General features: G+C 35.7%; 1 protein-coding gene across 1 annotated transcript; it reads right to left on the bottom strand.

Annotated features, from left to right (window-relative positions):
* Window positions 1-2,659: 2,659 nt before the first annotated feature.
* On the bottom strand, window positions 2,660-8,688 carry LOC110827457 (rRNA methyltransferase 3, mitochondrial). Its single transcript, XM_022059156.2, has 4 exons — window positions 7,877-8,688; window positions 6,256-6,494; window positions 4,636-4,791; window positions 2,660-3,295 (listed from the first exon to the last, which is right to left on the bottom strand). The coding sequence occupies exons 1-4, from the start codon at window positions 8,458-8,460 to the stop codon at window positions 2,730-2,732; spliced, it is 1,545 nt and encodes a 514-aa protein (XP_021914848.2). The 5' UTR covers window positions 8,461-8,688; the 3' UTR covers window positions 2,660-2,729.
* Between the last annotated feature and the right edge of the window lie 1,385 nt (window positions 8,689-10,073).

Below are 10,073 nucleotides of genomic sequence, written 5' to 3' on the forward strand. Positions count from 1 at the left end.
GAAAGGGAAGAGGGTATATGTAAGTATGCAGATTAAGCTTAACTTCCTGAATTTTGACTTTCAGTCTGTTTTGATTAGAGTTATATGCTAAAGTAATTCTGCAATTACTTTGACAATTTGGTATAAGATTTCAAACATAAAATTGTTTAAAAACATGGACAATTATAGATTCAATGATCCCAAATCTAATTGACTCATTTGTATATACTAGTTTTTCTTTCCCAATTACTTTGCTTCACAACACTTAATTAACTACGGATACCTAAGCGTTCCACAAAGTTTTCATTATGGAAACAGCACGCCAGTAGAGAAGAAACTTTTAAGACACATAATAAAATTATATTTGACTTTTTAAGTGTTTCCTACTTTTCAATTCTAAAATGTAAGGGAAGCTATGGAGTTCTTCAGATTTAGTAAACAAAACAACATAAATTGCTGGGCAACAGTTTGTTTCTTCATTCCAAATTTGTGAAATTGTTCATTTTGTAACACAACAACGCTTACTTCCTTTGGATACCTAAGTGTTGCACAAAGTTTTCACAGTCAAAATAGATGAACAGACTATGCCACACAAAAAGGAAACTTTATGTTTTATGATGCACATAGAAAAAATTCAATTTGCTCCAATGAGATCGATGAATCGGTAAAAGCTGTTTGTGAAATGCAAACTTTTGCATATGCGAGTTTGCTCTTATGCAATTTCATTCCTGGCCCTTTAAACTTTCAAAGGGCTAATTTAATCTCTGCGGAGGTACCCGGGTTATTTTTACTACGCGATTTTCTATAGGTCGGCGTCTTACATGTATGCAACTATCGCATAACAGCAGAGATGACTGTACACATCAATCACATGAAAGAATCGCAGTCAATCGCTGGGACCAACAAATTGCCGATTGTAAGTGTATAAAATATATTTTTAAATTCCCTTTATTTTATTTACATTATTTCAGAGCTTCAAATGTAATGTCATTATATTACTCATCAATGTTTGGGTGCTGGGAATGCATTTCAGTGACTTCCCATTGATTTACATTATAAAAGAGTTTCAATATACGCAGATTCGTCCAGGAACGCATCCCCAGCGTAAATCGAGGGTTACCTGTACACTGACTGTGCGATCTCAGGTACACAGAGTAGGCCCGTCCGCCAGCCCCGCTAGCTTCTCCACTGGCCAGAAACTACTGCGCCGACTATAGAATGCTGTAAGCACAGTTCATGCAAAGTCACGCTCAGTGATTCATTATTTTTTTGTGGTGAGACGTGGAGCTATTTAACTGCGCCGTCACACGTTAAAGGTCGAGAAACATTTACACAGAATGTTCAGAATTAAGAACAGACTAAATAATCATAAACGGCGATGAACATATGAAGTAGAATTTTCAGTTTGTGATCTCACATTACTTTAAAATATAATTACATTTAATAAACAAGATGATAGTAAAAGCAATTCATAAGCTTATTCATTAGAAGAGAAATTAAAATATTTTATTAATAATATTTACCTCTTCCTTCTTAGGATACCATTGCTAAACTTTTAACATCAGTGTATAAAATATAAAATAAGCAAACAAACTATTAACACTATAAAAAAGACACTAGTGTTAATAGTTTGTTTGTTTGCTTATTTTTTGTTCTAATACACTACACGGTATGCAAAGTTTTAATGTATAAAATATATTTTTTAAATTCCCTTATTTACGTTATTGAGAGCTTGAAATGTAACGCCATTATATTACTCGTCAATGTTTGGGTGCTGGAAACGCATGTCATTTACTTCCCACTGATTTACATTATAAAAGAGTTTAAATTTACGCCGGTTTGTCCAGGAATGCATCCCCGGCGTAAATCGAGGGCTGCCTGTACTGGAAGCACAGTTAAAGCCATCATATTTTAAAGATGAGTTGTATGTTATGTTTTAGAGAAGGATGAATTATAAATGCCAGAAACTCTGCTACAGGAAACTGTTTACGTCTTCAAGTATGTGGAAGATACATGTATGCTACAAGTAATCTGACAATGAATATGGCCCACCTGCTATTTATATTCATGAATAATGAATGTGTAAAATCCTAACAGTTATATTTTAAACTAATTACTGCATATAATACTATATAATAAAATGATTTTATGTTTAAGAATGACAGTTTCTTCTTATGATATTCAATGATACACACCAAATGATCAGGGCTATAACCTTTTGGGCAAAAAAGATTGATAAACTTAAGCATTTGCCGAATTTTCCTATGGTAACACTGCAGGCTCTCAGCTAATATTCAGCTATTTCTGAGCGGTATTATCTTTTCCACAATTAAATGGAAAGATCCGAAGATGACAACATGTCATGCCAACCTGCACTGATGAAAACATTGCTCAAGTAAATGGATTTCTGCAACATAATCACAAAATAGCAGACCAGATGTTAGCACTCTTGTTGAGCAAGAACTGTTGTAACCAAATGATGAGTGAAGAAATATTACACAGCGGTCGCCTTCTAATAGTTTTCGGTTTATAAAACTTTTGCTTTAAAGGCTCACTATAGCTACGAAAGAGTAATGTTCCATGAATGATAAAGCAGCTGTTACAAAGCTCATGTACAATACTTCCAAAATGATCCAATAATTCAAAACTAAATGTAGGTACATACGCATACGAAACACAATTACAAGAAAAACTTCTTTTATTATTTATGAACTACAAATATAGTTACGCCACTGAGAGACAAGAGTGCATTACACATTAGGCACATGAATTTTCTCCATGTCTTCACTTCTTTCCCCAACTTTCAGGTGGAATTTTGACAGAAACTGTCTTTTTATTTCAAATACAATAATGCCCAAGGCTGTACCAGAATTAAGACTTTCAACATTATTACTCAATGGAACATTAAGTCTGACACCACATCTATCAGAGGCCAATCTGAATGCATCAATGCTTAAACCTTCGGTCTCCCCACCAATTATTAATATGACAGAAATCTGATTTGCATAGTCAACAGCAAAGTATGGTATAACAGGAATACTGCTTAGCCTGTTTTTGTACATCAGAGATTCTAAAATTTCTACATTCACTTCATCTCCACGTATTAATTCATTGGAGTTGTCAACATTTTCTTCTTCTTCTTCCTTTTCTTGGATGTCATCCAGAATCTGTCCACTGTTGTCAGCAAGAAACACACTAGCTTCACTATCCACGTGTCTCTCTATTTCATTCCATTCTACACCACTGACAATCGCAGTTCGAAAATGGGATCCTGCACCACTCCTTAACACCTTTGGCTCCCAGAGGTCAACACATCCTAAAAATTATAATCATCATCAGTTAATTCTTCCATAGGCCAAGGGACAAAGCTCTGTCAATATGGAACCAGAATTATATTTTTAGAAGGGACTGGAACTGAATGAGTCACATCAGCTTCCGGTGTATGCAGATTATGTTAATTTGCCATAAAATAAATATACCAAAACTAAAAAATACAACATTAATAATGTATCGACCAATGGTCTCAGTTCCTATTGTTGTGTAACAATGTGTTTCAACAGTGTTCCCAGGTAATGTGGGTTGCCTTGTTAGTATGAAAATGCAAGACAAACGGGCAGAGACAGGTCCATATGGTGTTCTTCACTCATTCTACAATGTGAAGAACACCAACATAAAAATAATAAAAAATGAATACATAACTCTTCACCAAATATAATTAGGATAAACAAACTAAGGAAGATAAGCTGGGTATGACATGCAACACACATGGAAAAATCAGAAATGCATACAAAATTTTGTTCATAAAAGCTCAAAGTGACCACTTGAAAGATATAGGCCAGGGGTCAGCAATCAGTGGCTCGCATACAGGATTTTTCCATATATCGTAAATATAAGAGGCTGTAAATATGTGCTGACTCATCCAGCTACCATGCAAATATTTAATTAATTCATGAACAACATAAAAATTAAAGTATATTTAATATAGCACATGACATTCTTCTTTCTTCTACATGAAATATTTAACAATCATTTAGTCATTCTATTCAACACTTTCAACTGTTTTTATGACCATGAAAAATGTTAAGAATTTACATCATTTTACATATTAGTCATGAGCCAAGATAGCTCACTCAATATAGTGACTGGCTATAGACACTACTATAGTTCATTCACACACTGTCCTCACATCATCTCCATGTCCCACATGGTCTCTTTCCAGGCCCTCATTGCCTATTATGGGTATAAAAACAGAATCTTTCCTATTTTTCTTAGGTCTTTTATCAGCTTAATATTATAAAGTATTTAATCAGTTTTTTTTTCATGTCCAGTACACACCATTCAGCATGGTGTGCACTGGTGGTTTGCAGGATTCACGACCCATCAGTACATGGGTTTGACTGGGACTGTGACATTTAACGCTCCTGCTGTGACCCCCTTTTTGCGAAATGAGATGAAAGTGGACCAATTGTTGGGATGCCACGGAGAAAGCGGGGAAACCCCGGAGGAAAACTCCGTGATGCTTAGACCATGGCTTTGCCCAACACAAGTTGTAAATCTGAGCACCACCGGAAATCGAACCCAGGACCCCAATACTACAAACCCAGCGTTCTAACCGCCAGACCACCGTGGCAGTTAATTAATCAGTTATAAACAAACCTTTTGTAAGGATCACTTTCTGGCAGCCTACTCCTGCAGCTGCTCTCAGAATGGTGCCCAAATTTCCAGGATCACGAATATTGTCGCAGATAATTGTTAAAGGCAAGGCATCTTTCCCAGGCTTCTTTTTGTCAACAGATGGGGTTTCTAAAATACCTGAAAACATTTTCAAAAACACAATTTTCTCAGTACAAGGCTGTACAAGAGAGATGGAAAGAAAACAACTACCAGCAGCAACATTAAAATGCTTTACCCATGAAGACAAGAAGACAGTTACATATAGTGAAGGACAAACAGGAACAGTCTTTCTTTATCCACAGTGATTGAAACATCATTGATATAACTACAGTAGATTATTTTATTTTTGCAATCAAACACAACTTGTGGGAGGGATGTGTTTGACTGCAAAAATAAAATAATAAATTTACGCATAACACAGCAGTATGTCACAAGTAAAATTAAAAATCACTAAAATAATTAATCAGAACAATACTATACCTTACAAAACTTTCATGCACCATCTTCGCTTACAGGTAAAAAGTGAATTTTTATGTGTATGTTATGAAATGTTGTACTGACTAATAATATATTTTTAATTCAAATTCTTACTCCCACAGGTTTAACAATTCATGATCCTGCATCTAAAAGCTAGGATAGTTTAGTGGGATCTGTGTTTATACATAGAGGCAAATACACAGTGGATGTGTAACAGAAGTTTTCTGGCATTACAATATGACATCATAATAAACGAGACAGTTGCTGACAAGTTCCACAAAGTTAAATAAGTTGTAGCTGTATTAACATAGGACAGTCTATTAATATAAATAAATCTGATAATAAGATACTGTGTTTCTAAAAACCTATAGACAGTCTCTTTATTTTCTTAAACAATCGCCAATCAATAAATTATGCAAATAAGGTTAAAAATCTTAATGAGATTTACAAGAGTGGGCTGAAAAGTAATGCCTCCTCATAAATAAAACATGAATGAGAAGGAATTATTTAATGAAACAAAGTTTAGAGTTTCTTCATCAAAATGATCCATTAATTTTCTACATAGTCACCTTCTACTTCAATACACTTGCACCAACAATATACAATTTTTTTAAATCCGTTCTTGTAAAACTCTGAGTTTTGTTTTCAAAAAAATTTTCTCACAGCAAATTTCACTTCTTCATCTGACCCAGAATGCTGGCCCCATACATGATCCCTGAGCTCAGGGAGGACTTAATAATCACTCGGTGCCAAATCAGGGATGTGTGGGAAATGAGGCAAGATGGAAAAACCCAGACGTTCTACCGCTTCTCGTGCTCGAGCACTGATGTGAGGTCTAGCGTTTTCAAGGAAAGGATTGCATGGTTTTTGTTCCAAACTCTTTTGAATCTTTTCATCAACTTATTTAAGGATTCAATACAACATTCAGAATTAATGGTTGCCCCTCGTTCCATGAAATCAGCAACAAATACGCCATGAACATCCCAAAATGCAGTCACCAGCTCTTGTAGAGACAAAATGTGCAAAATCAGAATTATTTTTCCTCATATGCTCAACAGGGCTTAGAAAGTTTGTATATGATTAATTTGTATAAACCAACAATCCAAATTACTAATGCACACTTACCCAAAATTCCAGGTGATGTGGTTACGTCTGACCACAATGAAATTGATTTGTATGAAATTTTATACAACTGAACACCATCAGGAAGATGGAGATCTCCAGCATCTTTAACTCTACTGAAGAAAACCATCTGGGGAACATAACCTGCTTCTATAGCATCCTTAATTAATCTTTTCCCCTCAAGAACAATGAGACTTCTTTTCTTCTTCCTGTTTTTTGACTTTGCAATTAACATAGCATTGCTGAAAATGCAAAAACATGGGAAATGAATACACATATGCTAAACAAGTAAAAAATGCAGACAGGGTTAGCTAAACATTTCTGATCACAATAAACATGGAGTGATATTTATATAACATAACAGTATGTTTTCACAGTGACCACTATTCACTGTATCATCCTTTGGGTTCAGCATCAAGTAGGGAATTATCTATGTCTGTACCCTTGTATATATGTATATTATAACTGAAATTTTTTTTTGTCTATTAATTTTGACACAATCAGTGGCATTTTGATTCACTGACTTTTAAAATACATTGTATTTTGTTATCCAAAGAAACTATAAAACACTAGAAAAGCAAGACATTCCTTAATGCCTACATGCTACTTCTACAGCCTAAGCTTAATAATTTCACATCTGACAGTATAGAAGAAAGGACAGGGTTATCTCTCAATATGTGTTATCGCTTCATTTTCTGTCTACTGTACACTTTCATTTGAATACTTAAGATAGGCCATCACCTCTTTGTTTCAGCCATGATAACACAAGAGAAGTAGTTCAGAATGAAGATATTAAACAATGTAAAAATAGTCTATCATTTCTTACACTTCTTCTGATACAAAAAACACATATTTGGTTGTGCAATGGCAGATTTATGCACCACTCTAGAGTACTTGTCACCATATGGGAAACAGGTTTGATTTTCATTGCCAAAAGAATTGCCCAACTAAAGTGCAGTGACACTTTGAAATTCTATGGACCTATATTATGACTTAAGAATGTAACACTATCAGATGTGTTAAAATAAACAGATGATTAATACTACAAACAATTCAAAATATAGCAGAGGAACATTAAATAATGCAGATTAAAGAAGATGGAAGTAGATGCAGGATATATATTACAAAACATTGTAGATTTAACTTTTGTTACAGTGTACAGCATTAATGTTTTATTGCATAGAGAGACATGAAATCTTGTATTCTCTAAAACAATTTCCCCAATATTAAATAACAGTTGTGTTTAATTTTTAATTGTTCATCTTATATTAATGTATACAGCCATGAAAAAATTTCAGGTACCAGATTTCCATGGTGCCTTATGATATTTCCCTACTATGTTTGTAAGATGCAAGTTTCTGGTAACAATACAATTTACAAATGCCTTAACAAGGGCTACATCACCCAAAACCTACTGTACCCACACAAAATCAAGTCAAATTAGGTATATACTTCACAACGGGATGCCTGAATTTTGTCATTTTTGCACACATTACACTTACAGTATCTGGTAGCATCATGTCTCAATGCAACACAATTTATAAAACTTTTAGGATCGATTATGTTGCTTTATATTATGACACATGCTTTAAATTTTACTCCAGATCTGGTTCTATTTACTCACCTAAATTTAGGATCATTATCTTGTAACTTGGTATACACAGGTACTCCTGCTCTGACAGCACTCTCTTTCACTTTAATGGTTTTCCTTTCCAGCTTTGCCTCCAACTTCCGCCCCTTTCTCGTATTTGACTGTAGGTTACTCTTTTGAGACTTTTCTACCTTAGATACCTTCGGTTCATCACTTACATGATCCCAAGTACTGTGCAGCTTTGATTCAAGCTTTGTATGTTTAGTATCATAATTTACGTTTGCGGTAGATTTGTAAAAGGAAGTATTAATTGATTTAGTAATATCAATTACAGTTTCCTTATCCTTAACTGTCATATCCGCATTTTCAAGCAGATCTTCCTGGTCCTTCGTTAGAGACTGAATGCTCTCTCTTTCAATTTTCAATTTCTTTTCATAATTAACCTGGTCGTTGCTTAAATCTTCTCCATAAATAACTCGAATAGGTCTTCTGTGGGACCACCTGGGAAGATGTCGAATATGCTGCTTTGAAAGTAACTTTATATCTATGAGCTTGTTCGTGATACTGCATGCCTTCGAAAGGTTATGTCTCGTAACTACTTGGACAAAATAAGCCATAATTTCTGACGCGCTCACACAAGTAACTAGCTGTCTGCCATTACACACTTTTGTTTCAGAGGAAACAACTGTATTTTACACGACGCAACGCATATTCACTTCGTAAAAAATCACAAAAGAACTGCATAAAAATCGCATTCTTGAAAGTAGTGAACAACAGTTGTAGAATTTTAACCACAGGTAAAGCAGGGCTTTAACCACAGATGAACTAAACAACAATAATAATAATATAATGCGCTCTTTGCTGAGGTCTTTGGTGACTGTTCTCAAGCATTTCACGACGTTACATTGATTGCCCAGGACGGTCCGGTGGAGGGCTTTGGTTAATTCGGTCATGAACCTACGGGTTCCGTTAGCCATCTAATTCGTTATTTAGATTAAGACTAATATCAAGAGTGATAACTCATTGTCATAGGTTGGCAAAATTGCACATATACACAGACTGTCCTTGCACCCAAGTCCAAATAGGAGCTCCAAGAAGCCTTCGATGACCTTGACAATTGGTCCCAGTCAAATGATTTCACGATCAACATTCAGCATAGTCTTTAGGAAAGGAGAAAAACTCGTAGAAAGCACCGATTAAATGTGTTGCGACAGTGAAAGGCTGTAACCTGAGAGTCTTTCATCAATTAACATCATTTTAGATTTGCACAGGATACAAATGGTTACAAATTTTATATTCAAAGTTCCTAACTAAAGGAAGAGAGGTAGTGCTGGCCACCATCATCACGCTCTACAGCCTATTACAGGCCTTGACCACCCCAATAATGCACTTCCATTGGTCCCTACATATGGCTTTCCTTTTACATCCCTGGACTCCGAGAGTTTGAAGATCTTGTTCTACACTATCAAGCCATCTAATAGGGGGTCTCCCTCTCTTTCTTGTTCCTTCTATATTGGTAAAAGAGCTGGCCATAGTGGCTGCATAGTCTGGGGTGTGAAACCTAATTGCTTGAATACTGGGATCATGGGTTCAAATCCTGCTCAAAGCATTTATGTCTTTCTGTTGTCCTCTGTATATAGAGAGCTTGTGACAGGCTGATACCAAGGAATCCTACCAATCTAGATAGGTTATGTGAGGCGGCCAAATGGAGTAAGTCAGTCAGTAATAGAGGTAGTCAACAAAAGATTAGCAAAAAATACTTACTATATGACCAGTACCAGCATAACCACACAGCCAAACCGAGCAGTTGCCTCAAGCAACACTTTTTTGTTTTTGTTAAATGGAAATTAATAAGCTCTGGGGGTAAATTTACCTTTTTTTTCTCATGGCTGTACCTGTATTAGTTTACAGCAGTAAATGATGCAGAGTGATACACAGACACTGAAACCAGAGAGATGTAGAACGCAAATTCTTGAGACCAATTGCTTGCTACTACTTCTAGGGACAAAAGGAAAATTAAAAGTATTAGAGAAGCATTAAATAAGAATATAATATACATATCACCCCACTTAATGGTACCTGCACCTTGTCGTGGTGGTGGGGCTCGAGTACCTCAGTGATCCCAAGAGCTATGCTGGCGGCAGCATAGCTACTGGTAGGGCCTCCCTAGCCAGATTGGTCGAGGAGGAGAGGTCAGACTAAGACAGGTACCCTGGTCCTCCAGGTTGGG

Source organism: Zootermopsis nevadensis, unplaced genomic scaffold (assembly GCF_977971745.1).
Source record: "Zootermopsis nevadensis isolate Lab colony 2312 unplaced genomic scaffold, Znev_1.0 Znev_ptg000018l, whole genome shotgun sequence".
Classification (NCBI taxonomy): domain Eukaryota; kingdom Metazoa; phylum Arthropoda; class Insecta; order Blattodea; family Termopsidae; genus Zootermopsis; species Zootermopsis nevadensis.

What these genes read in the sequence shown, in the direction of transcription:
- LOC110827457 (XM_022059156.2), bottom strand. Translation starts at nt 8,460, where the DNA reads ATGGCTTATTTTGTCCAAGTAGTTACGAGACATAACCTTTCGAAGGCA. An exon ending in GATAATGATCCTAAATTTAG is followed by an intron (nt 6,495 to 7,876) that starts GTGAGTAAATAG and finishes TTGCATTTTCAG; the next exon opens with CAATGCTATGTTAATTGCAA. An exon ending in CACATCACCTGGAATTTTGG is followed by an intron (nt 4,792 to 6,255) that starts GTAAGTGTGCAT and finishes AAATGTTTTCAG; the next exon opens with GTATTTTAGAAACCCCATCT.